General features: G+C 37.4%; 4 protein-coding genes across 15 annotated transcripts; 2 read left to right on the top strand and 2 right to left on the bottom strand.

The window, feature by feature from the left end:
* The first annotated feature begins 1468 nt into the window (after positions 1 to 1468).
* On the top strand, positions 1469 to 6544 carry LOC105693399 (gastrula zinc finger protein XlCGF26.1). Of its 2 annotated transcripts, XM_012413277.3 has the most exons (12): positions 1495 to 1633; positions 1768 to 1912; positions 2009 to 2080; positions 2183 to 2251; positions 2330 to 2412; positions 2491 to 2626; positions 2714 to 3002; positions 3081 to 3183; positions 3263 to 3529; positions 4656 to 4977; positions 5073 to 5419; positions 5529 to 6544. In XM_012413277.3, the coding sequence occupies exons 2-12, from the start codon at positions 1897 to 1899 to the stop codon at positions 5760 to 5762; spliced, it is 1938 nt and encodes a 645-aa protein (XP_012268700.2). In that variant the 5' UTR covers positions 1495 to 1633; positions 1768 to 1896; the 3' UTR covers positions 5763 to 6544. The 2 variants fall into 2 exon arrangements, with proteins under 2 accessions (XP_048504979.1, XP_012268700.2); XM_048649022.1 differs by lacking the exon at positions 1768 to 1912 and having other exon boundaries at positions 1469 to 1633.
* LOC105693401 (transcriptional adapter 2B) lies at positions 6455 to 12182 on the bottom strand. 8 transcript variants are annotated; one of them, XM_012413283.3, is made up of 11 exons: positions 12060 to 12182; positions 11919 to 11995; positions 11724 to 11821; positions 11181 to 11240; positions 10961 to 11102; positions 10545 to 10762; positions 10231 to 10460; positions 9887 to 10118; positions 8893 to 8942; positions 7959 to 8331; positions 6455 to 7821 (listed from the first exon to the last, which is right to left on the bottom strand). In XM_012413283.3, exons 2-11 carry the CDS (start codon positions 11923 to 11925, stop codon positions 7717 to 7719), a joined length of 1515 nt encoding a protein of 504 aa, XP_012268706.1. In that variant the 5' UTR covers positions 11926 to 11995; positions 12060 to 12182; the 3' UTR covers positions 6455 to 7716. The 8 variants fall into 8 exon arrangements, 7 of the variants coding, with proteins under 7 accessions (XP_012268706.1, XP_012268704.1, XP_012268707.1 ...); XM_012413281.3 differs by having other exon boundaries at positions 11919 to 12012; positions 12060 to 12171; XM_012413284.3 differs by having other exon boundaries at positions 12090 to 12108.
* Positions 12183 to 13124: 942 nt separating this feature from the next.
* On the bottom strand, positions 13125 to 20577 carry LOC105693520 (probable Dol-P-Man:Man(7)GlcNAc(2)-PP-Dol alpha-1,6-mannosyltransferase). Of its 3 annotated transcripts, XM_048649014.1 has the most exons (11): positions 20436 to 20577; positions 20025 to 20244; positions 19786 to 19938; positions 17381 to 17481; positions 16937 to 17069; positions 16648 to 16821; positions 16397 to 16550; positions 16166 to 16310; positions 15827 to 16053; positions 15407 to 15655; positions 13125 to 15238 (listed from the first exon to the last, which is right to left on the bottom strand). In XM_048649014.1, exons 4-11 carry the CDS (start codon positions 17417 to 17419, stop codon positions 13585 to 13587), a joined length of 2775 nt encoding a protein of 924 aa, XP_048504971.1. In that variant the 5' UTR covers positions 17420 to 17481; positions 19786 to 19938; positions 20025 to 20244; positions 20436 to 20577; the 3' UTR covers positions 13125 to 13584. The 3 variants fall into 3 exon arrangements, with proteins under 3 accessions (XP_048504971.1, XP_048504970.1, XP_012268939.2); XM_048649013.1 differs by lacking the exon at positions 20436 to 20577 and having other exon boundaries at positions 20021 to 20148; XM_012413516.3 differs by lacking the exons at positions 19786 to 19938; positions 20025 to 20244; positions 20436 to 20577 and having other exon boundaries at positions 17381 to 18140.
* On the top strand, positions 18884 to 26757 carry LOC105693407 (diuretic hormone receptor-like). Of its 2 annotated transcripts, XM_012413300.3 has the most exons (11): positions 18884 to 18972; positions 20947 to 21238; positions 23394 to 23580; positions 24210 to 24303; positions 24435 to 24528; positions 24638 to 24718; positions 24805 to 24887; positions 24989 to 25108; positions 25212 to 25397; positions 25523 to 25683; positions 25841 to 26757. In XM_012413300.3, the coding sequence occupies exons 2-11, from the start codon at positions 20968 to 20970 to the stop codon at positions 25983 to 25985; spliced, it is 1422 nt and encodes a 473-aa protein (XP_012268723.1). In that variant the 5' UTR covers positions 18884 to 18972; positions 20947 to 20967; the 3' UTR covers positions 25986 to 26757. The 2 variants fall into 2 exon arrangements, with proteins under 2 accessions (XP_012268723.1, XP_012268724.1); XM_012413301.3 differs by lacking the exon at positions 18884 to 18972 and having other exon boundaries at positions 20698 to 21238; positions 24805 to 24881.
* Positions 26758 to 26803: the final 46 nt, after the last annotated feature.

The following is a 26803-nucleotide window of genomic DNA, read 5'->3' as shown; positions in this document are numbered from 1 at the left end:
GCTCCGCAGACCTAAATTTGTTTTTTAACAGATTGAATATTTCTTCGTGGATTCCACTAGTACAGTTGACGTGTAGTCTTGGATATAGAGGTCTAAATATCGGCAGTGGCATTTTTTGCTTCAATCTTTCTGAATGTTTAGTAGAGTCCTGTATTATTGCGGGAGGAGAGGTACTGTTAATGGTGACATCTGTGGATTTTTCGATCTCCACTGTTTGAAAATTCGAAGGAACAGCTGGATCTGGCACAATTTTAGGGTTTGTAGAGTGGTCCTGCTGTTTGTTATGCACTGCTTGGATGGCGAGAGTCGGAACAGCAGATATCTTGAGCTTCCGAGTCCCATCAGCACGCACTTTCTCCCATGCATCAGCAGCAAAATGTACCTGCAATTCAATTTTACGCATTGACCTCTTTGAATTAGAAACATGAGAGAATTCATAACTTTTACTCTACAACGTATTCTTTGGCATTAATAAAGGAATGCACAACATAAATATAGCCTGTGAAAATTAAACTTCCTCGGCGAGTACTTTTACCATTGTATGACAAGGGTGCTTGGTAAAAAATAACATTGTTTTCACCTCGCATAAAGCTGACCAAGTTTTTGGCTTCAAATTCGGACGTTGAATTGCTGCTGCCCAAATCTCTCTCCGCTTGGGATCCATTGGAAATCTTTTGAGAAGAAAACCTTTGGTACTTGTATTCTTGCAACCCGGGGCCGCACAGCCGGTCATTATGTACCTCGTTAGATGTAGTTATTGAGATCATAAACCTACGTAAATAATGAAATGACATGCTAATAATACACTTACAATCTTTTCTCTGATTCTTACGCCTTACCATATGACAGCAGTACAATGTATTTTTCTGAGGTTTGACCCACTTTGTTCTTAATTAACTTGATTTCTGGTAAGGTACGATCCTACAATATCCCAGGGGTTGTCTATGTTCAATCCAATCTTCAAACGGGTTTGTTCATTTTCCTTCCTGCCTTTTCCTTAATGACAGTGCTTTGTACAGTTATTGTTAGTGTGGGCTATGTGCCACGATTTGTTTATTTGGCCGTTAAAGAGCACGGTGCTGCTGTTTGGGCCCAGAATTGAATCTTGCCATTTTGTATCAAGCTCAGATCGGCCAATGACAAACCTTGATGCGTAGGTAAGACTGTTCTCTGGGCCAAAGTTCTTGACTAGTGCGACTCCACGATTTCTCTAATCCCTTCCCCTGTAGGACGGCCAATTTCATCGGTCCTGCGCTACCATTAGTTCTTTCCAATCAACGTTATATGATGATTGGTCTACGGAGTACAAGCAGGGAAATTATAGCCTGTCCAACATCAAACCGAGCAGCCAATATGACAAATTTTTAAGATTTTAACGAAATGCGGTACGAATATCGTTGGGAAAATAAACAATTCGCAATTGGAATTTTTGTTCATTTCAAAATGAATAGACACACCAGTAACAATTATTTTTCATCCACCGAATAATAATTTTATAATACAAACGTTGAGAGCATGTCACTATACATATGTATAGTGACTACATGATCTATAACGTCATTGGATTTTACATTTTTTTCCTCGAAAGGTGTGCCCCTTTGTGTAGGCCATTTTGTGCGCGTCATGTCCCAAGGTGGGTGTTCCATTAGGGGTAAACTTTTAATATTTATCCAGTTTTGGCAATCTTTATTTTAATTTTGATGAGTAGATTTTGCAAAGCATTCAACGGTGAAGTAGTAAGATTCTAACTTCACGATAATGTTACAGGAATAGTCGTTATAACCACTAAGGGATCCAGATTACATTGAACTGCAATAAGCTTGGTGCGAAGACATTTCGGAAAAACGTTAGACTCTGACTACATATTTTGCAGGACTCTACTCACAAATTTTAATCATGTCTCAAATAATAGGTAAATTTTTCAATCTTCATATGTTCCATCATATTTCATTACCATATAGTATGTAGCACGTAAATTATTTATACAATAATCTCATCTGTCTTGCAGAAATTGTGAAAATTGAACACCCTGAAACAACGAAGCAAGAGAATGTACAGGAGGAGGTCGAACTTATATTCGGTACGTAAGATACCAAAATTTCAAGATGATCAGCTGGTATTTATTGGTCTAACAATGTTCGTCCGTTATTAGTTTCAACACCTGTTTGATTTAATATTGCAGGTGACTCACCGAACGAAAACGATGTACAGGCTGCAGTTACTCAGGGGGAATTGGTTTTCACTGCTCAAAGTAAGATTTCTCATCTTCACTAATATCTAATAAGTATGTATGAACCAAGGTAATAATGGTGTTGAACTCATATTACAGCTATTGGACACAATACCCAAATAATTCAAATTGTAACCGATTATGAATGCGTGACCTGCCGTCGAATATTCACATCTGAAAATGTAAGTATTCGTACAGCCATAACTGATCCATATTCGTTTAAGATGAAGTGACGTTACTTCTTACGTCTTTCTACATAGTTGCTGAAGGACCATCTAGAGGTATGCCGAGATGAAGATGATCGTTCGGATACTCTAGAGATTGGGCAAATAGCGTATAATTCAGATGATGAGGGTGTCGATGATCCACTTCACGATAATCAAGACGGCAAAAATGGTAAATTTCATATGATTTAGCCTGTACGTATTTTAGAATTGTGCGCCACTAATTGGTGATAATTATTGTCCTATTTGTGTTCATTAGAAGTGAGAGGATCAAAGAATAATAATGGCAAAACTGCTATAAACCCGGTAGATACAGGAAAATGTCACTGCTGCGCAGAAGATCTAGCTACAGCACATACCAGGGGAAGGTTTAAATGTTCAAAATGTGATTTTTATTTCAAGAAGGCTTCATCTCTCGAAAGACATGATATTGTAATTCACTGGGGAGGTGAAACTCTCCTTTGCAAAGTTTGTGGTGTTCCATGTAACAATAAAAGGAGCCTGGATAAACATCACTACACTTATCATGCCCAGCAACAAGTCCACAAGTAAGTTTTGATATGTACTTGAAATTATAAGTCGAATGAAATGGACTTGGACGTTGATGATGTCATGGATTATTTCAGATGTGAACGTTGCGATAAGTATTTTTCCCGGAAGTACCATTTGGACCGACATGTGATGCAAACTGGATGCGATGGTGTATCCCGTGCCAATTACATTTGCCAAGTAAGTTCAAGACCTCTTCCTTCTCATTCGTTCCGAGACAAAATAGTGGTCCATAATCATCTTATTTATTGTCTTTCAGGTTTGCAATAAAGTATTTACCCGTAAGGATAACTTACGCGAGCATTTGCGTATGCATGCCGGAGCACCACAGAGACAAAAAAAGGCAGCTTGCTCTTACTGCTCCAAAGAATTCTACACTAATCAACAGCTGGTGATTCACGAGCGTATTCATACCGGGGAGCGCCCTATTTCGTGTGATTTGTGCTCCAAGACGTTCCTCTCGACTCCTGCAATGAAAAAACATCGTCGTGTCCACACTGGCGAGAAGCCATTCAAATGCAAGTTTGTAAGTTTAATATTTTCAACTGGATAACAATTATTTGTGCAGAGAATATTTTAACGCCTAGGATAAATATGAACACGTTACTATACTTTGGAATCCCCCATTAGTGCCGTAGGGTCACATGGCGGTAGTTGTTACCCAGGTCTTATTTAAAGACAAGCCGACTGCTTCACGAAACTATTGCCAATTTAGCTACTGCATATGCTCCTTGTCATTATTTCAATTAACAATTGTTTTATTGTTACTCTTTGAGTCGTTGAGAGATTATTCAATGTCAGAAAATTAGTCCTGTATTTCAACTATATCTGGAATAAATTTCGTTACAAGCGAACAATAAGGATGTGAAGAACGATCAAGAGTAAGTTCCATCAAAAATGTATTAAGTAACATAAAATATAGGGGCATTTCAATCAAAGCCGACAAATCGATGTAGATAGATTCTACCAAATTTAATCAATTTTGAATGAATTTTCGAATTTCATAGAGAGAAAAATTCACACCAATCTTAAATATTTTTAGATGTTATTAAAATTGTCTCAAAGAGTCGAAATATTGATTTTATTTTCATGTTACTTGACATGCTTGCCCGTGGCTCTGCTTGCTGCTGGATAGGAAATATCTTGAATGAAGTATGCCCACCAATATATTTTATTTGTCAGAATGACAATAACATTAATTATTCCAAGTAATTTCAAGTATGCTAATTTACGGATCTTCGGCTGGGAAACATATTTGGAATCTTGCATGCGGGTGTGAATTTTTCTCTGTCAAAACCAACGTGTGTAAGTAATTGGAAAATTATGGAATATATGACTGAGAAATCTATTTGTCGGTTTTGACTTGAAATGCCTCTATATCTGGTTAGTTGAGTTGTAACTCACAAATTTGAAACTTTGCGACATCGGTTTTGATTCTGCAGTTAAGCCATCAAGAGACGAGATTTCTTGTTTACAAACTTGGCGAAACCAAACCTAGTGCGATTATTCAGTTCGTTTTCTGCTTACGATCTAATCACAAACGCATCGAAAGTTGACAAAAACAATCACGTAGGTTGTAAACTATTATAGGTGTTTTACTTAGGAGCCTAATGTCATGACCGTAATTTCAATATGTTCTACAATTTTTACAGTGTGACAAGAAATTCGCTGCTCGTGAAACCTTGAATCGCCATCATCGAACACATACTGGAGATAAACCACACGTCTGTCAGTATTGTGGTAAAACATTTATACAGGCGGTTCAACTCCGAGCACACGTTTTCCATCACACAGGAGAAAATGCATTCTACTGCGATGAATGTGGCAAGGCATTTAATCGCAAAACGCGCCTTACCGTACACATGAAGTTCGTCCATCAAGGAGCCGTACCATTCCAGTGCAAAGTATGTGAAAAATCGTTCATTCGCAAAGAAGATCTTTCCAGACATTCTGTTCTTCATACTGGAATAAAACGTAAGCTACTAGAATTGTATGATGAATGTATATGTATGGATTGATGACCGACTGTAATTGAAATGTGAAAATGTTTAATTCGTTTTATTCTTTAGCACATCAATGCGAGAAATGTTCAAAATCATTTGCGGTAAAATCCGCCCTACGTGTTCACATGAATACGCACAGACGTGAAGTGCCACAATCTTGCGACGAGTGTGGGCGTGCATTCATTAGACAAGATTGTTTAATGCGGCATATGCGAACCAAACATAGGGATATGCTAGAAGATGCGATGGCAGAAGCTGAGAAACGTCATTTACAGAAACAATTATTCAAAATTGCAACCACCGCAGCTACAAAATCAACTGAGGGAGCTCCTGTTACAATTTTATCCCAAGACAAATTACTTAAAGCTATTGTGGAGTTATTGACACTACTTGTCGAAGAAGAAACTTTACAGGTGCTAAAATTTCAAAGTTCGCAAAATATCAACCGACTTAAAAAAATGCAAATATACCGCAGAATTCCAGAGTTTTTAAGTATTTAGAAAAAAAATATTTTTTTCACAGGCTTTTGGCTGGCCTCAAGCACCGATTCAAGATGTACTGGAAGCTGTCATTCGGCGCTGTGGACATCTGCCGCTTTCTTCGGATAGTGATCTGCTATTTGCTCAGCGTCTGAGAGAGAACGTAAAAATTTTGTTCACCGTGGTGATCGAAGATGACACTGTAAAATCACTTTTGACAACACAAACTGTTGATGAGGTAATTCTACACGTTCTTAAGTTATCCAAAGATAAATAAATGCTATGTCAGTCCAAAAATGAAACAGACAAAAAATCAGCGAATATTTTCATATGATCTACGTCATCTTTCAACGTGATCATCGTTCAAGTTATGCTTGCTTTGAATTTCAATTCTACGATTCATTCTACTATTATTATAATTATGTTAAAAAATCGTTGAAAGATGTAACGAGTATCGGATACTATAGTACTATAGTGCGTACCTATAGGCATGTTAGAGACTCGAAGTCTTCATGATCGATTTCATTTTCTTCAATGAATTGAAGATTGTTGCCCATCGTAAAATATTTATAGAATATAAAATAAGAAAAAGAGAAGAACCAGTTGAAATTAGATTCCAGAGTGAAATTAGCTTTCACACTCACTGATAATTATCAGTTATTTACCATAATTGAAAATAAGTACAGTCTAATTTCGTTCTGAAATAATAACTAATTAAGATATAAAAGTTTAATTGGCCAATGAAGACGAAACACATCTATTTTTAAAGTTGTCATTTGACATGTGCGGCCGTTCGTTGATATTTTGTTACGTTATTCTAGTATTACAGTTCCCGTAGCAGAGGTGACTATATGGGGTAGGAACGCTAACAAAGTATTGGAAATGGATAGGTTTATTTCACTTTCAATTAAACAGGTTCGGCTTTGACAGGATTGTGCACGCTCGTTGTGAGAAAAAAACTTTCATGACTCGTATTTTTTTCGTTCGTTTATCATCTGTTTTAAGTTTACACCATGTTTTAACAATTATGTTTCACCAATAAAACGAAGATTCCGAATATTTCAACAGACTACTAATTCTCCCCGACGCTTATTCTACCGCAAAAGCGTAACTCGACTATTTCAAAGTTGAAAATTACGCAAGATCTGGATAACATCTGATGAGGAGCTAATAAATAGAATCATTGTTTCGATTGAAACTGTATTTTCGATGAATTATAGTAAATGAAATTCATGAAACTATACTAATACAGTTTCAGAAAATTAATGACTCGAATTACTCTTACTTCTTCTTTACTAGGTACTATCAAATAACTTAGAATTCATTTCTGATAGAAGCATGTCCAATATTACCTGTAATTTATACACGTGTTTTATTTAGCAATTTGGTGGTAGAGGAACACCCCTGAGGCACCAGTGGCACGTTCGCTCCAAGACACTTATTTATCAAAGTATTAACCGATCCGATTGTTAACTTTGGTTTGTTCTAAAACTTTAGACATTTCTCAATAGAGAGTGAACAAATATACCTTACAATTAGTTAGAATTCACATCAACTAAACTGAGAATACTTCAATGCTTATGAGTCGATAGCATACAATCCAATATTAGCGATTAACTTTATACTTCCAGGACAAAAATTTGGTTCATTATCTATTCTATTGGCTGATCACCCTACCAGCATTTAACCTACCTACATCTAACTGAATTCTGAATAGGTAAAAAGAATGGTTCGATATCACACCTACGTAAAATTATCGAGGCAATAACGTATTTGACAAAAATTATTTTGAGCAAAACATTCAGAGCGATACAGAAAGCAGATGAAGGACTTGAAAATCATTGCTTTCTGAAACAAAGACGCCATTCGGTGAATCTAAATCAACCGGAATGGTACAACATAGTTATATAAAATATCAACTTAGGTATAAATATCATCACGTTAAATATTCAGCTCTATTGATGTTTTACAGCAATCTTCACACGAGTAGAATGTGACTTTATATTTTTTTTCGACTGCATAAAGAAATTATTGGGCTGTTGATTTGTAGAAACATGGAGAACGCATAGCGGACAGCAACGGGATAAGGAGGATACCGTTCTTTCGACCTGTTCAGCCAAATTTTAAATAATGACTTACAATGAAATTAATCATTTCAAAGACTAAGCTTGCAACGGACCTAAGATGACTTAGAGATGTGGCGTAGCATGTAAATCACTTTGTTCGGTTAGTCAGTTAGCAGCAATCCAGCCATTAGAAACCAGATAGTGAAGAATCTTGCTCTCCGGCTCAGATTGGGGTGCGATGCCAGACCTCCTGTTGCCATTTAGATACTCCTGTTGAGAAAAGCGTCCAATTGTACTTACTATTCCAGTATTCGTTATGTGAACGGCAAAGGATTACTTTTATTACGTTTGTCGCACAACCCCACTCTAAGGATACCAAGTAGCCCTCGTATAAACTGTATACTAACTTGCAACAAAAGTGTTTTTTGGGTGAGGTATTGCGTTGGTTTCATATCGAGCTGGAGACACAGGGTCTTTTCTTGCTTGGTGAGAAGTTGAGCCGCAGCTTCCATCTCTATGTCTTTTTTTTTGGGATCCGTAAAACCCATTGAGGAAACCTTGATGGATGCAACAGTAGAGTTGCTGCCTTTCTCCAAGGTAGTTTTTGAAATAGCAATTAGCGGATGCAATGCATTGGCATTGCTATCTTGCACCACCAACTGATTGACTGGAATCGTCGTCCGACTGGGACTGGTTCGATTGATTATGTAGCTGTTGCTGGCCGAGTCTGCCTTTGACGTGCATTTTGGGTCGATTGAACAGCAATTTTTTTCTTCTTCTCTGGAATCCAGACTTACAATGTGATTCTGTGGTCGTGATATATTGTATTTCAATTTGGGGCTAAGTTAAATGAATATCCGCTCAGGTGTCGTGTGTTCTAATATTCTTCCGGTCTAATGTGGATATTATTTGTTCTTACCACTCATTGTATGATCAATAATGTGTAAAGACTTGACACGACGTAAGTTATCCTATAGTTTTACGTCACGAATGTATATTTGTCTGAACTAGATTTTTGCGAATTTAATTTTGATAAAAATCCTCCAATGTCAGTGAAAAACTTTGTTTTATCAACATTTTAGACGCGATAATGTAGATAGAGACAATCCAGCACAGTTCTCCGTTACATTTCTGTTTTCCAAATCTCCTTCTAGTTCGCCTAGTTTCTCAGAATTTTAATAGCCCTGAAAGTATAAAAGTTGCAACTACGCCAATAATCTCGTTGTAACAACTAATGAGCGGCTTTCACTTACTCCTGAGTGGGAAAACATTACGTTTTGATTACATCGGTTATGAGAATCGAACACATGAAGTATGCTTTCGAAAATACAAGAGACTCACCTTTTTTTTAAGAATTGGCGGTGTGTTGGTGTGGACGGCCCACTGCTGCCCTAAGTGAAATGCAAACTGATACAATCTGTTCTCAAACGCCTGGTAACACCCATAACAAATGATTCAATTACTTGACAGAAAGTATGAGTTACCGATGTATTGATTAACTTTGATCAAATATACCTTTGACTCGATAATTCAATAGACTTTTTATTATTGTTACCACCACTGACTATAAATATTGAGTTAAGAATAAACGCTCAATGGTGTGAACTATAGATGAAAATGAAATCAATCGATGACAAATCATTTGAGAATTAAAGCGTTTATTAACATCAGTGTGCGTTGCATCAAATAATTATTGTAAGTGCACTAACATAATATTATGTTTTTGAGACAATGTATGGTGGTATTTTATAGGTACAATTCACATGCGGTATGCATGGACCGTATGAATAACAAATGGGTGGTCGGGATGAAAGCAGAATATGAAATGATTCTTATTAATTGCTTTCCGAGCCTCTATCCGAAATTTAAAGACTGTACATGTAAGATAACGGAATCTATTGTTGGTGAGAAAAATATTGTAACTGACAGTTCATTAATTTTTTTAGAGTGAGAATGTTAGTCAAATTCTTGGTGAGCATTATCACACTATAGCAAGTTTGGAAAGCCGCGAATACAGCCAATTCTGGAATGAATAAAATAAGCGATGCTTTCGTTATGGAATCTCAACTTGAATAGAGTTAGGTAACTTACAAACTACGTATGAAAATAAATTTCTAGTTCACACAAGAAACAATACTAGTAATTTTTTGGGTATTTAGTTCGGATCTCGAACATTGGTTAGTGGTAGGCCATGAGAGCAATTGCATTAGATATGTATTTATAATAAAAGAGTCATAATATACCTTCCGGTTACGAGTCAATTAGGTATGGACTTTTACGAATCTATGACACAAATTAGAAAAGGGAGAAATTGAAGATGTAAACAAGAACTTACAGATTTTTTCTCAGTCCAGTGTTCGACAGTTTCTGCTTGGCCTTGAGTCTGGGCCATGACTTGTTCAAAATGTGCACATTCTTCATGCCTGGTTATACCATTTTCTCTGTAACGACCAAGTTCAGTCAATCGTAGCCGAAGCTCCCGTTCTCTTTCCAAGTTGGTCAAAAACTGCTCGTACTCTTGCGCTGTGTAGAATTGAGCAAACATCCGAGTTCGCTCCCGAAATTCTCTGTTGAAAAATGAAAAAATATCCTGAGCCAGGTGCAAGAGGGATTTGACTATCCCGTGAATTATTTTTTCCTTGTGCTACGTCGAGATAGTGATGGATATAATTTTAGTACCTGTCTTCTTTGCTGTATTTTTTTTTTACCGCTCGATCTTTTCTTGTTGCTGCAAAGAATGAAGAAACAAGCTGATAATCTCTGACAACACGTTTTCTTCTCGCTCTCTCGCGCAAGTTGTTGGTGTACATATCGACTTGGGCTAACTTGAGCGCAATATCAAGATCGTCATCCTCTGCGGGGTTGAGGAATAACGAAGAAACGAGGGACTCAGCTTCATGGTTGTAATCCTATCGAATAGACCAACATTTATAATCAGAACAGAGCTCTTGCAGTCAAGACAAAAAAGTCTGAACTTCAAGCATTCAACATACCCGTTCAAAGTCATCTCGCTGCGGCATGTATCCTAGTTGGGCAGCTTCTTCCGGAGTGACATCCAATGGTGGTAGCCGTGAAGTCAAGTCGGGTGACAGTGGTCCATGATCAGAGCTTGTTTGATCTGTGAGGTTTGGTTTGTAACTTTCGGTCGAAGGCCATGTATGCTTGCCGATATTTCCCTCCAGATATCTGGCGATATACTCTTCTTTTGCCTCTGTATCAAGGTACATTGGTGTCAATAACTACAATATTATTTGCCGACATTTTAAATATCCTTATTTAATCCACCTACACAAACTAACAGTGAAATCATTCATTTGGCTTATAGTATTGATTTCTTGAGTGTAAGGGATGAAAAGAGAGCGGACGGTTTAGGGAAAAATTAATAAATATGCCAAGCAACTTGGATTACCATCTGGGGTTCTGGTTTCAATGTGTTTGCTTATATCTTCCCAGTTACCAAATCCAAACTGTTCAATTGCGTCAAGCAGTCTGAGTTGTTCTCTGGCCGTCCAATTGCCTCTTCCACTAAATATGCTTATAGTACCAGAATCCTTAGTTATATGGAAAAAAAATAAGCTACTGTGACAACTTGTTGTATGAATTCATACACATGTTAGTAATTAGCTCACCATAAACTGATAAGGGTGATCATTTTTGTGCGATCCTATCTCAGCACCCGCAGAAAAACACTGAAAAATTGAATTGTTTTTGTGCCCTTGTAAAAGTATACAACCCCGCTTGATGACAAAATGTTTCATGCAAAAGGAAATGTACTGTTGTGCGTTACACTTTTGTACAACATCATTGTCACGTGCTCCAACAACTGTCATCCAATCATGTCACGTGTTGTGTATGTAAATATCAACACTCAAATGTCTTAACTAGAGTTTAAGAAGACAGTTCAACCTAGAAAATGATGAAGCTTTCTCAATCTAGGTAATTTCGTAAAATAATTTATGATTGAGAAACTGACGACTATAACAGGAAACAGCTGGGGGAGACATAGTGAAAATATTTATCCGCAATCACGGCGAGGTATTGGTAAAAACTGCTACAAGTTGATCAAAAGGGGGTGGGCGCAAGTCACATGGTCGGTCGCGTGACACCAGTCGGGGTAAAGTGTGGGGGCAGGGGTCGCCCGATGGTGATTCGCCCCTGGGCAGCTTACTTACCTGGAGGCATAGATCAAAATCGGCACATTCCACGCATTTGACACGCAAACCAGCTATGTCCTCCTGGCAATAAGTACAATTATACTTAGCGTAGAGATCTGCAAACAATATACAATAATTAATATGCACCGAATATCGGGAGGGCTTCCGTACGACCGATAATACTAAAATTATCACCAAGAAGGAACTACCCACCCGCCATTACTCCGTTATATCCAGAACGATCGTTTAGTGACGTCACCACATTCTAAGGTCACCCCAAAATAAGAACTCTATCGAACAAAAGATGCTACCTTCATTTTTTGCTATAAAATATTCAATGATATCGCAACATACGTCGTTCAACACTTGATAATCCCTGCCTACTTTATTTGGATAAAAACTCTCCGATGTAACAGATGGAAAAAATGTTGTTTACGACTGTAGCGTCCCTTGAGCGATGCGCATGCGTGATACTTTGCTCTACGTCCTCGGCGTCTCTGCTCCTAGCCATCGACGGCCACGTTACCAACTTTAGGGGGAGGCACAAATCATAAAATGTCACTTTCAATCCGACAATCCTTAAGAACTAAAAAAAATATATGATCAACGATGATGATGTTTTTCACTCACAAACTGAACCTTATGTATTGTATATACAATTATATATACATGTATATCATACAATTCAGTGCATATGCATATAGGTGAAAACAATATAGTAATTACTATTCGTTCATTTACGTTCAGGCGCATATGTTCAGGCGGGAAGAAATTAAAACATATCCGAGGTACGCGTGGGAAGTGGGCAGTATCGATAAAATATATGTAGATTAGCATAATCGCATCGCGGATTGTTTAGAAAAATGTCGTTACTCAGAGACATAATTCACGTGAGTCTCGTGGTTCTTATTTTCACGATGTAGTACGTGTTTTTACAATGCCCATTCTCTTTCGTAACAGGGCTCTCGATGTCTCACAATCACTAAATTATACATAGCACTGAATAGATCAAGATGCAATTTCTCAAAATTCAAAGATGATTCTAAGTTGAGAGCATTCAAAGAAAAGCAGGCAAGAATGCAGGTTCGAATTTGGTGAATGTAATGTAATTGGATAATTATGATCAAATGATTATTTTTACAGTGCGACGATGGATATCCAATATATCTAAAAAACGGTATTTTGGACATAATATTGTACCATACTACAGTCGGGACCTGCATTATAGGCACTGGTCAATCCTTGTGGTATTTGTACACTCTAAGTATCAAATAAATCAGCCAATCAACGATATTATTCTATGAATTATCGTTCTGAGTTTGATTTTTTGAATGTTGCTTAAAAGATAATTCGTAATTCACTCTTCAAGTAATAAGGTTGCATGAACCACTAATGATTCTTCATTCAAATAAATACACATTTACAGAATCATGAGCTTTTTTACTATTTGCGTAACACATAGCGATACTCAACATTTCACTTCACATCTATATATTTTGCATAATACGGTAGCTTTAGAGCTCACGCACAACAGGATTTAGTAAGGTAATTTTTAAGGCACTTCAAAATGAGCCAATCGAGTACCAATGTTAGGAGTGCTTCCATATGATAAACTCCATTTTGCCAAGCGTTTGATAACAATTCTTGTAGAAGGAAACTTCTTGATCAATTCTGATTGTATCGTGTCATATGAACTCTAAAAATGTACAAAGTAGGACCAGACTTCTAACATTGGTACGCGGCATAATATCAGCATGACTTACATTTAAAACTTTGGTATCACAGAGAGAAAGGTATGTAGTATACATAGATCCCTGGCGCACTGCGCTCTTCTAAGGACAGTAAATACCTACCCTACTCATTAGTTATAGATCAAGTCTCAGACATTCAAAGCCCTACTCTCATCCTGCTGTTCTTTCTTGGTATGTTTTTCAAACTTTATTTCATCAGCTTCAGTCAAAATCTTCCCATCATCCATAAGCGTTTCGCGTGGTCTTTTATGCACGGAAACAGTGGGCGGTCTATTTTCTGGACTTTCTATAACAGGTACTTCATCCATTTGTGACATCGACTTTCTGATCACCTCAGGCTTCAAATTATCTTTCGTAAAACCGGACAGTGAATCATCTTCATTGGATATTTGTTTTCTTGGAAATTTGTATTTTTCTAACGACAACATAGCTGCTTTTTCTTTCCGACGCAGAACTAAGTCTTTCAATGCTTCACTGAATAGCATAAGTGTCTCAGATATCGGTCGGTTGATATAATCCGCAGATATTTGATCAAATCGATCGTCTTCGTCTGAAGACAGTTCATTCTTCAGTTCTTTGAATTGATCTATAATTTCCTTCAAACTCACTCTTGCATCTTTTACTCTTCCACTACCCTGTGCATTTATGATGTACTCGTCTGTTTCAACATTATTTTCTTCTAACGAACGCTCCTCAATCTCGTGGTTATCTTCCACAGACTGGTCTAAGAATTCCTCGTCTGACGCTTTCTTGAAAGACACTGAATCTTCAGTGGCTAAATCTTTTTCAAATTCTTTGAACTGAGCTATTATATTTCTAATGCTCTCTTTCACATGAATTACATTTTGTTTATGGTTTGTCAAAACCTCCCTGTTCAGAGGTTTGTTTACTATACGTCTTGTCTTTTGAGATTCATCAGTCTTGCCGGGTGAATTAGGTTTCTCCAATACAACTTCAAGTTCATCATTGCCGATGTCTTCTTTTTTAGATTTAACTTCATCCATCTTTTTTTGGATCAATTTTTTTACGGATTTTTTCACATTACCTGTTTTTTGTTGCTCAGCCTTGCTATCACTTTTTGTTGGATCATGGGAAACATCGTATTTATCATCCACAGCACCTATTGAAGAACTGTCTACTTGTGATTCAAGAATTTTTTCTGCAATTGATAAACTGTCATCGAGTTGGATCTCTGGCACTGCATATAGAGGGAGTTTATCGTGTTCTGTATTAACTTCCTCATCAGAGTAAACTTTTGCCATCGATTCTGTTTCTCTATTAATCTCATTAGCATTTTCAATACTCGAGTCCATGGTATTAATTGATTCATATGTATCCAAATTCTCCTGAACCAAAGGATCATTTAAGGTTTGCTCCAAGGGTTTACCAAATGCTTCTAAAGATGCCTCAATGTCTTCAAATATCATACCCATTTGATCCAAGTCTTCCCCAGGAATTTCAGAAGTTAAAACGACATTTTCGTCATCAATGCTTGTTGATCCATCGTTTGTATCCCTTTTGATTCTGTCTTTCGTCGGATCATATTTGGTATTCGGTTTTCTCTTCATTATGAAAATCATCGGTTTTGTTTTAATTTTTATAGGTGACATACCGTTGTAGTTTAACACTATGTGTGAAAAACCGTCCACAGAGTCTAATATGTCATGGGTTTTCATGTAGGGTTTTATATTTGGTGAATATTTACTCTTAGCTTCCATGAGCAGATGTGTGAACTGCAACATTTCTGGACTATCGACGTTTATATTTTCTTGCTTGGAATATCTGAAACGCAGAGAGATATTCGAAAGAGTCCAAAGATACACAGGACTTGTTCAATCCATCCTAATATATTATTCTTAATTCAATGATAATTTCTTCAATGATATCAATATTCAATTCCTAAGTGGTCACTGTCTTTGGTAAGCTTTTATGAAAGAAGTCATTACTTACATCCAGGATTTGTTAGTTTGTGTAAATCTAGAAACACCGGTCTGTGCCGTTAGCACATCAATATGAACATGAACTGGCTCAAATGACTCTCGCTCTAATCGATGTAGCCTGGCAATAGCTGAACCTCCCGGATAGTTTGCGCCAGCTACGCAGAGCAGGAACATGGAGAAGATGGCATTTAAAAATATGTGAGTCAGAACGGCCAGTGCCAAAAATCCATGCCATGAGGATTTTGCTCTATTTTCCCATCTGAGGCAGCAAGAAACAAAAAATCCTAGTCAAGTGAAGTTGTGTTCAGATTTGATGAGGATTTGGAATCGACAGTTCCATCTTTGTGAGACGTAATAAAATATTTTGTCACACACATACAAATGTATGTGATCCATTAGCGTGCAAGAATATATGGATCATGAAACTTACATCCTGTGACAAGCTGCGGCTGCTCCAACGTTCAGAAGCGGGAAGACATAGATAATGAATCTCAGTTCTTTGTGAGGCAAAAATGAGAATAATAAGACGAAAAAAATGCCTGGAATTGTAAGAGTACGTACTCTATTGTCCCATAACATCCCTAGTGGTATGAGAACGTACGAGAATGCCAGGCCACGGGGCAAGGCGGAATAGAAGTACCAAAGAAATGGTGATGTCTGTGCTTTAGTATTAAGGGCAAGATTTTCAGATACCAGAACCAACATCTGCTTACTGATTGAAAAATCATATATTTGGTACTACGTGATAACTTAAAGCAAAAAAGGATACGCCCCACTGATTACTTTTGTTGAGAATGGTATTAAAGTAGAAGACCTCACCCTCAGGCCAAACAAAACGATTCCAGAATATGGAATCCACAATCACTGTGAGTCCTAGGAGGAATATACCTGCAGGAATTGCTATTCTGAGCAATCTGAAACCAATGAAATCGTTTTATGAGGTTTGAAGAATAGCTGGCATTGATGCTGCAAATTTATGGAGACGTCCATTCACAAGTACCTCGATATGGTGAGTTTCTTATTGACTAAGTCGTGTAATAAAAATAATCCTAAGAGCATTGCCAGCTCAGCTCTAAATATAATGATTGCTGCTGCCGAAGAGCAAATGAATATTGTAGGGTTTTGTCTTAGCCATCCATAGAGAGCGATTAGAACTAGAAGAATTAAATTGTAAGAGCATAATGTTATGCAGTATGCTAGAACATGCATATAGTCAAACACTGTAAGAACAGTTCTAAATATTTTACACACCTAATGGCATAGCCATAATGTTTGGCAAAGGACGGCTCAGATAATACATGAAATGATACTGTGTTACAGTGATTGCAACAAACCATTTCATGAACTGTTGACCAAATATCAACTGTAGTGCTTGTCTATACAGTCGCAGAGTAGCGATAACTGTTAAACCCAATGCAGCTCTCACTGCAATATGAATAATGTTAGAATTCATCTTAAAATGTGTGGATTATTGTGAATCTCAGTCAAGGGTCTAATTGTTGTTGATAGTTGAAAGTAAACTGGTTTTCCAATAACTCACCAATATATTGAACACAAAATTTGTTCATATTCAAGTGATCAACAGCTGCAGCAAAAGGTGCTACAATCCCAGAGATGAAGATTGGACCCAGAAATGTTCTTGGCACAACTCCAGGAAAATCGTGATGATCGTACTAGTTTTTAGAAGAGAAAGCAAATAATTAAATAATATGGGGTAGTACGCTCTATGAGATTCTAATTTACTCGCAACCAGTTGTGTTCAAATACCAAGTGCTTGGCACCTTACTTGTTTGGTAACTCTTTTTGCCTCAATTAAATTAAATTGAAGATCAACGCAGTGAACATTTAATTTTTTCACTAACTATGACAGATCATTTATAGCCAAGCCAAGATATCTTCTAATTCGGTGTGCTCAAATACTTTGGTTGTTACACGTTCGAACATTTGATATTTCAATAGTTTTACTATTAAATTTTCAACTCACTTCTGTTAGGTTAGACCCATGGTACAGTATGTCGTGCATCGCTTGTAAGTTGAAACTTTCTTCAACTTTTGTAAACGGGCAGTAAAAGAGGTGGACAGCTGCTACAATGATTATTACTTGATCCATTCCGATTCACTACATTTAACTCATCGCATGTTAATTATTATCACTGAACGATGTTCCGATGAGATGGAGAAATATGGGAATAGAATTCCTCAACGTCTGATAAAGTTACAATAAAATTTGATTTGACTGCGAACGTAAGTATTCTATAGCAGACGACGTCGCTCTGTCGGACATCGGTCGGCAAACGGTCTGTCGTCTGCTCTTTTTACCGGTACGAATATAGGTATTTAAAGTATGATTTAAAGTCCACTGCGAACAGAGTCAATGCTGCCGGTCGAAAGTCGAAGAGGACGCGATACGGATGGATTGTGATCAAATTTGAATCATGTGACATGACCGCGACTACGGCCATCATTGGATACATTTGAAATCAATTACCCTTTACTTGCCCTTCGCGTTGGTTTCGCTTCAAAAAACTTGGTTATCAGAAAAAATAGATTGCAGGATACCACTGGTAACATCCTGAATTCAGAATGAATTTTCAAACAATGTTCGAGATCGAATATCCATTGCAACTATTAAAAATTAATGCAAGCTTCGGAACCAATAACGACGAATGCATAAAGATACATAATAATCCATCACGGTCGCCTTCATCATATAATGTATACATGTATGTGCATGCTTGCTATTGAGTTAAGTTTTTTTTTTAATAAAAACTTCTTGGCAGAAACTGGCGTACCGTTTCTGAATTTTTCATAGCTAATGATAACTGCTGCCCCTGGATATCTATATCAACATACATACATCTAGGTATACATAATACACTGAATAATCTAAATCATTGAAAATTTACGATCCCATACGAATAAAAAATACATACGAGCGATGTTAATTCTACCTTGATTTCAAGTATAGTATCACGTATATCGCTGAAACACATCCGCGAAACAAGGCGCCTAGTAAAGATAATTTTAATAATGCGACGTTAAAAATGTAAATAAATAAGTTATATACCTATATGCTACATTTTATATGGACATTGGAAATTTTCAAAATATCTAGAAATTCTACACAATATAAAATCGCTGATCTGAAGTATTTTCGAAATAATCACGAATGCAGCCAGCACATTGTATGAAGCTGGAGGTTTTTATAAAGCAAATATTTTTCATCTTCGATACTATAATAGTTGTACACTGCAGCACAAACCTACTAAACTTGACTATAGTATCGCGTATAGGTATCCTTTTATACATTCCCGCTTGCACGGCGAAAGTGCTGCATGCGCTTTGAGCGGATATAATTTTTCTTACTTACGTGTTATACCTCCATAGACACATTTCGTATGTATATATAGGAGCAATGTTAGCAAATCATATTAACGCAGTAAATATTTGATAAAGATAAGCCCCATTAGCACTGTTGTGCGGGGCACGGCAATACAGTCTAGTAAAGACTAGGGTGTGCATTTACTTCATATTTCAGTACCGTTCGAGATGTACGCGATATCACTTTGAAATCAGGTAATCATTATAGTACGCGATTATTGAAACTTTATATTAATATATACCGCGTCGCAAGTACCCTATGGTTCTCTACACCTATTTCCGAATATGATACATCTGTATATAATTATAGTTTGGAAATAATTATTCGCAACTTTCTAGTTACCCTACAGTCCATTGATACATTTTGATAAACTAAAACGTGCATGCATAGCGATCGGCTCCTGATAAATTGGATTCGTAATAACATGGTTTTGTTAATTGTTCGCGAATACTTAAAATATTTGCTGCAGCTTTTATCCGTGCATGCAAATCGCCCATATCGGGTTCGAGTAGGTGAAAATAAATAAACCATATTTAACGGCATTATAGCGACAGCGGAAGGGTAGACGAGATAATGGTTATTATATAAATATAGTGTACCCTAAACACACAATCAATTGACGGCGAAAGGTATCTCACTGTTTTTGCATAAAATTATCATACCCAACCGTAGTTACAGGTATACGTATACTCATCGTCAATAATTTTGTTTCGCAATATTGAAATTGTATGATAAATCTTTCGGGGTGAGTTACCCGTCTTGAAATATATCGACTTGAAATCAATGCCCCTTTCTGCAAACAATGTCAACGTACAATAATAATCATAATACCATACACATAAGTGTGTAGCACTCCCTTTAAGATGATTCCATTTTTTACATGGCGGTGCGTGCGCGTGACCGTATATATGTGTGGAACAAGTCGCTCGTCGACTCGACCACTTACGTTATGCGTATAAACTTTACAATATAAATGTGTACGGTATAAGCATAAGTATACCTATTACCTGCACGTCAGGGAGGATAGCAAAGAGAGCTTTTGCGGCCGCCGCGGAGTTGGTTCTTGCCCCACATAATTGCATCGCATCTTGATATGTATATACAGATTCAATTTTCACTAAAGTAGCTCGATTCATAAATGGATTGAATAGATCTCATACCTGTAATAGTAATTATAGAGAAATAAAACTTCTAATGAGAAAGATATCTTACGATCTGTTGTATAATCAAATATTATACCACCTACGGACTGAGAGCCTCAAGTGGCACAAGACTCTGGAGGCGTAGGTTTCAAAAATAGCTAATAGAATCAATTCTCGTTCTGTTCGGGAGCCTGTAGTCGACCCGTAGATAGACGGGGTGGTCTCCGCGACAAAGAGCAATGAAGAGGAACTCAAGTCCTGAGATCTCCGGAGGCAGAACTTCACGATCCTCTTCCATGAGCTTTGATCCGTCCTGCAGGCATCCTGTGATATACCTATACCTGTACCTACACCACATTATCATACACATACCGACGTCCTGGAGAAAACTCTCGGTATATAAAATATAGGTAATTCTCCCGCTCTCGCCGTTGTGGTACATTGTTCGTACAGGGCTCGTGAGAATGGCGCATGCGGCTCTACGTACTTTCGGGGTATATGTATGTAGTACGTACATTATAGCAGCTACTCGCGAAAATCCATATCGAAGCATCCTTCTTCTCGTTGGAGAGCCCCTCGGTGCGCTATTTCAACGGCGTATTGGTGCGATTTGAGTGGGAGTAAGGTATACGAGTGTCCGCAGCTACAGAGGAGGAATCATGTCGTCGGGACGCGACGCGTCCTGCAACACGACGAGGCGACGTTCATCCGACGACAGCATCGCCGGCAGCAGATCACCTGCACCTGGACTAGCCGGTGACGCTTAGATTATCTCGGAAAAGACCTAGAAACCGAATAAATATTTGGCGGGAAATAGATCAGAAATCAAATTCGAAGGGGGCGGGGGGGGGGAGCAACCATTATCGAACGTCTACACGTGCGAAACTGCGGCAAAGAAAGCTTGCGGGCGCAAAACCGCGAGACGGCTGAAAATACAATATTTTATGTAGCTTCGTATATCAAATGCATATAGGTGTGAAATTTTGCATTAGTAAAATTCGAAAGATACCTGATATCTGTATATAGGAGAAAAAGAGAGAAAGGGAAATGGCAGGTGTTTCTGTGAACGGTACGAGACCTGTGGAGGTGAATTATATCCTGAATGTGCTCAACTACATAAACGAATTGAACGAGTCCTCGATAACCGAGGAGGTGAAATGTTCCCTAATGAAATATCGACACCAGGAGCATCCTTTCCATCAATCCGGGTGCGAGGTTGACTGGGATTCGCTTCTCTGCTGGCCTCACACCTCACCCGGGAGTCTTGCTACTTTGCCCTGTTTCGAGGAATTGAACGGAATTCGTTACGACAATTCTCGTAAGTCATTTCTACGCACATTACATTTAAGCTCAATTATAATTCATGAATTCTAATCCCGATACCTTTAACTCTTCTTCAACTCCGTCATGAATGTTATATAAGTTATCCTCGTCAGATTCCTCCTCGCCGTCGGCCGGGTTCATGGTGTAAATCACCGCAGGTTGAGATGCGTTTTACAATTTAGAAAATTCCGCGGGATCTGCATACATCGTTCAAAGGATGTCCATTCCGAAGGCCATAACTGATCTGTGAAACAATTCATAAGCCAATCACAAAAATGATATATTTATACAAAGGCAATTATTCTACTTAGATCATTGCATCAATGATTCGGCCTGCACTCACAATCAAATGAGACACCCTTTGAGAGAAAAAGTAATATCCTTAGACAGAATTATTCATGATCAGTCGAATAAACAAAAAGATACACTTACGTACGTACACTACAATGTTCCAAGTACGTATAGTATAAATGAAAATTTCAGTTTGAGATCAACCCTATACATTGGTGCTTATGTATTGTGGATACATACGCATACATATATAGCTACGTAAATAAATCACATATACCTGACGTATGTACATCTGGAGAGGGGGACTGACAATGAGGGTCAATTGATTATAGTAGGTGATGTACTGTATAACAAACATGAGGATAACGCGTTCTAAGAACCTATTGGAGAAAGTGGTGGTTTTAGATGAGAAAGCGGTCTATTGAGGGTCAGAAAGCTAAGGAGTGCGGGGTCGAGATAGGCAGGAAATCGGCAGATTGTGTGCGGTGGACGGCGAAGCAAATTAACTCTGATTCGAGGAAAAGAGATTGGTATAGGGTGCGGGTGAGATAATTCTCAGGGAATTGAAAAGGAATCTCTGCACGCGATAACGACTACAGACTGCGGTTGAAATGTATTTTAAGCTGAAGAATATCGATAAATCTATGTATACATACACCCATACTATGTATAACGAACAATAATATACATATACTTCGAATACGTAGTATATTACATGCGGTATGTTCGATCGCGGTTGTATAGGTAACTCCATATAATGTATAATAATAATTTCTCAAAGTTTAATTGAATTATTTCCTTTTTTTTTCGTCTATAATAAATTTAACTCCACCTCCTCCTAGCGCGCGTTACTTTACGTTAATAACACGTAGTTATACCTGCACATACATTTGTACCTGTTGCTTGACAGGTATAGTATGAACAGGACATAATTCATCAAGAAACAAACTTTGACAACTGTCTCCTCGGGCCCTCGTTAAAACTTAGAACATGACGCATAAGCACAAGCCCGGAGAAAATACTCGCAACACATCATATTAATAAATATATGATTTACCGTTGATTTAAATTAGTGTACGGATATTACAAACAAATTTACAAACTAAAATTATTATGATATGTCAGCTGCGAAATATTATGACAAGGTAATACGGATCGAGGTCTGTATTGTTTCAATTGGGAGAGGGTGAAATACAAGATCATACGATATTTATAATAATATTCAGTAGCGACGGTATTTTTCCCCGTTCTTTTATGTCAATTTTTTCGTGCTTCACCGATGAGCAATTACAATTGACGGACCGTGCGAAAAACAGCTGCGGTTCGTCAGAGTGGTGGGATCAGAGTTTGCAAAAAAATATCCAAAAAAAACACGCAATAAAAGGAATTGGAAATAAACTGGAATCGTTAATTTTGAAAACGTCTGTGCATATGTATACATCAGGCATTATGCGAGGCATTATATAGTATAACCGAGTTGTTGGATCTGAGCTTTTTATCACGAAATATTAAATGATATATTTCTACAGTTGTATTTGTATACCATACTTCTGTTTAATTCCCAGCGAATACGAACAGGGCTTATCAAAGATTCGCACTATAAGACCGGGGTTATTCTGAATTATTAAAAAGCGAAGCCAACCCGTATGGCTATTAAAAATTTATTAACGTTACGTCGCAGGTTTTCAAAAGCTCTCAAGTTTACCCATGCATTTGAATAATATGGTATGGTAACTCCGGATGCGACTATAGATCCGGTTCTGCAGGATAATTTCTGACTAACGAATTATACATGTGGTTATACGTGTATAATATATTCAATCAGTAGGATATCTATAAGTGAGGATTGTAATTTTCAGAAAATGCGACCCGGTGGTGCTGGTCAAATGGAACATGGGACAAATACTCAGATTATTCAGCGTGTCACGACGTTAGTCTGACAGCGGTGGAATCGGGGGTTGAAATTACCACCATGCTCTACTTTGTTGGATACTCATTCTCCCTTTTTACCCTTATAGTTGCAGTCTCTATATTTTTATACTATAAGTGAGTAGCAAATTTTCATTAACATTTTCATCCATATTATCAGTAAATGAAGAGGCGGGCGCGAAATATACTTTTTTAAAGGGTGCGGGGTAAAACTTTTCGTGCGGTTTTATTCAACGATGATCACACCATCCCGCTAACGAATATCTAATCAAACTTCATTCAACTTTCACTTGCCTGCATAACTTTTCTTTTGCTCCGTATAAACATGATTTTACGATTATTATCGGTTCTCTACTGAACAGCTCCGGCGCCTACCATACTCGTACATTACGTGAATCAATCGATCAATTTTCACAAGTTTCGGGTACGTCAGTCAACTTTAATACAATTACGCTGTTACCGATTATGTGCGCTCGTGCGTGTATTTTACAGGTATTACGTTTTCAACCAGATTCTCATTAGCAATGACGTAATTTTCAATATTTGTACTAGGCTTACCGACTTTACCTTATAGGTACACCTATCTCCGCCGACATGGGATCATTTGACCTATGAACAAAATCACACATTTTGTTTAAAAAATATAATATCCATTTATCCAAGTTCTTCTCCCTGCACTGGTAATATGATGAAAAATTAGAGTAATCAATTCAAGTATGATCTCATATGAGACTGTTTTGTTTCAGAGAACTCAGATGCCTACGAAACAACATTCATACAAATCTAATGTTCACCTATATTTTAGCAGATTTAATGTGGATACTCACAACTGTTATGCAGGTAACATCCCTGTAAACTAATGATCTGCATGGAATATTGATAAAAACTGCAGTTCATATAGCCGAATTGACTATATACGATAGTTTCGGTGATGATAATTTACCTGTTTGTAAAGTGCTTGTCAATTACAGTTAACAACGCAGACGGATCTTCCAACATGTATAATATTCGTCTCCCTTCTCCACTACTTCCATTTAACAAATTTTTTCTGGATGTTTGTCGAAGGTGTGTGTATTTCTGCATTTCTCACAGCCATGAGTTGATTATATCGTCTTCGAGTTTAATGGGCACCCCACTGGCTGTAATAATTACAATGTATATCTTTCTGTTCTAGGTCTATATCTGTACTTATTAGTAGTAAAAACGTTTACTGGGGATAACATCAAATTAAGACTATGTTTGATTATTGGTTGGGGTGAGTTGACATTATGTATTCTTGTACAACTAGCAGAGTCATAATCCTCAGTCTAATGCATGTAATCATACATTACATGTTTCTAGGAGTACCATTAATCGTTATTGGAGTATGGGGAATTGCGAAATCATTGGGAGATAATTTCACCTCTCATGGTCATCAGGTGATGGTATTGATCTCAGTTCATTATTAATTCCATGTTTGGAAATATATTTTCCATTAGGGGGTTTAAAGCCATGTTATTGTGACATGAGAATAATGTCATTGTAGGAGGTGGCACTATGGAAGCATTGTTCGTGGATGACACCACACCCCTACGATTGGTTCTACCAAGCTCCAACAATTGCTGTCCTGTGTATGAATGTGATCTTCTTGTTCATGATTATGTGGGTTAGTAAAAGAAATTATGAACAGGTTTCTCTCTTACAAGTCATCAAAATACCGGTAATCATTTATTTCCAATGAATTGATTTTCCATTGTATCCCGATTCAGGTACTGATAACGAAACTCCGATCAGCTAATAACGTGGAAACCCAACAATATAGAAAGGCTACCAAAGCGCTTCTTGTACTCATCCCCCTGCTTGGCGTTACCTACATATTAGTACTGGCTGGTCCTACACAGGGACATGTTGCTCACATGTTTGCCAATTTACGCGCCATACTGCTATCTTCACAGGTGATGTATTGAATTAATAATGGGTAAAAAATGATGATCCTAATTTCAGTAAATCGGCTTGCAATATGAAAGTAGGAATTAGTAATTCTTCACTCATCCTCGTTCGTTTCACCATAACTGTCTAGGGCCTTTCGGTAGCGCTGTTCTATTGCTTCCTAAATACTGAGGTGCAAAATACCGTTCGTCATCATTTTTCGCGATGGAGTACGGCCAGAAATCTTGGTGCGGATCGGCGATACTACAGCTATAATAACTGGTCCCCTCGATCAAGAACGGAAAGCATAAGGTAGTAAACCCTAGATGCTTGGACCTATCGATAACATGAACTTCAATTTTCATAAAAATAAAGACATTAGACATTTCGCCAGTCGAAAGCTATAATACAATACATGTGCAATTAGCATTTCGCATGGATTACGTTGCCTACTCCATTATCTGTTTAGACTTTATTGTCAACCATCGAATCCTTATCGAAAAAGAGAATCTACCGTCAGTGAAACAACAACAACCACAGTTATTGGGCCCAATCCAACGACAGCATTTATCGAGCGTGAGAAAAAAGCCATATCTGAAGATCTTAATGAATGAATTGGATATTATTATCCCCATGTGTTAATATATAATACACGTTATTATATTTTAAGATAAATATATAGATATTATACATGATTAGTGTGTTTCATTGATTGTAACAAAGTATATTCTATACCTATGTGCAACAAGTCCACTATTGTACTGGCATTGTATTATATTTCTATAAACCTACAGGGTATAAAATTGTCCTTTGTTGTTAATTAAGGTACATTTGATTTGATACTATAACATTATTTTTATAGCCATCATATCGCAAATTTGCAGTTCACGATTTTGTGAAACACAATTCGGTGCATGGTGCGCAGATATCATATCAACAGTATAAACATATGAGAAATAGTTTCGATGAGATCTCGAAGGTGGATCTTTTGTTACTTAGAAATAATCCGTGGAAATTTGAATTTTGAATGTCATCTATCATACAACTTTTCTCTTGATTCATGTTCCTGATTCAATTCAAAATTATGCACAGACGTTTACTAGATAATTCGAAAAAGATATCGATGTCATTGTGTGAAGAGTGTTTATCGATAGTTTTCATCTCACTAAAGATACAGTGGATATCCCAAAGTGCCTAGATTGGGAAATCTATGTTATGCGATAGAATGATTCGTTATGTAATAAACTACGGTACAAAACGGATATACACGCACCAGATAAAACTATTGTATGAAGCTAAGTGGTAAGGCAACATCATGTCGAATTGTATCAGAAAATAAATATTTCTACCTTCACTGAATCAGCTGAATATATAATTGATTTAAAATTCTGTGTATCAAAAATGTTAGCGCTGAACGGCGTTCCCCAACAAT

Source organism: Athalia rosae, chromosome 1, assembly GCF_917208135.1.
Source record: "Athalia rosae chromosome 1, iyAthRosa1.1, whole genome shotgun sequence".
Classification (NCBI taxonomy): Eukaryota; Metazoa; Arthropoda; class Insecta; order Hymenoptera; family Athaliidae; genus Athalia; species Athalia rosae.
This window is presented reverse-complemented; position numbering and strand designations above follow the sequence as displayed.

What these genes read in the sequence shown, in the direction of transcription:
- LOC105693407 (XM_012413300.3), top strand. Translation starts at nt 20,968, where the DNA reads ATGGCAGGTGTTTCTGTGAACGGTACGAGACCTGTGGAGGTGAATTAT. An exon ending in TACTCACAACTGTTATGCAG is followed by an intron (nt 24,304 to 24,434) that starts GTAACATCCCTG and finishes TGTCAATTACAG; the next exon opens with TTAACAACGCAGACGGATCT. An exon ending in ATGTTTGATTATTGGTTGGG is followed by an intron (nt 24,719 to 24,804) that starts GTGAGTTGACAT and finishes ACATGTTTCTAG; the next exon opens with GAGTACCATTAATCGTTATT.
- LOC105693399 (XM_012413277.3), top strand. An exon ending in ATTGGTTTTCACTGCTCAAA is followed by an intron (nt 2,252 to 2,329) that starts GTAAGATTTCTC and finishes CTCATATTACAG; the next exon opens with CTATTGGACACAATACCCAA. An exon ending in GCCCAGCAACAAGTCCACAA is followed by an intron (nt 3,003 to 3,080) that starts GTAAGTTTTGAT and finishes GGATTATTTCAG; the next exon opens with ATGTGAACGTTGCGATAAGT.
- LOC105693401 (XM_048649027.1), bottom strand. Translation starts at nt 11,381, where the DNA reads ATGACAGTTGTTGGAGCACGTGACAATGATGTTGTACAAAAGTGTAAC. An exon ending in TGAAACCAGAACCCCAGATG is followed by an intron (nt 10,763 to 10,960) that starts GTAATCCAAGTT and finishes ACCTTGATACAG; the next exon opens with AGGCAAAAGAAGAGTATATC. An exon ending in AAATACAGCAAAGAAGACAG is followed by an intron (nt 10,119 to 10,230) that starts GTACTAAAATTA and finishes ATTTTTCAACAG; the next exon opens with AGAATTTCGGGAGCGAACTC.
- LOC105693520 (XM_012413516.3), bottom strand. Translation starts at nt 17,506, where the DNA reads ATGGATCAAGTAATAATCATTGTAGCAGCTGTCCACCTCTTTTACTGC. An exon ending in ATTTTGTGTTCAATATATTG is followed by an intron (nt 16,822 to 16,936) that starts GTGAGTTATTGG and finishes TTCATATTGCAG; the next exon opens with TGAGAGCTGCATTGGGTTTA. An exon ending in AAGAAACTCACCATATCGAG is followed by an intron (nt 16,311 to 16,396) that starts GTACTTGTGAAT and finishes CATTGGTTTCAG; the next exon opens with ATTGCTCAGAATAGCAATTC.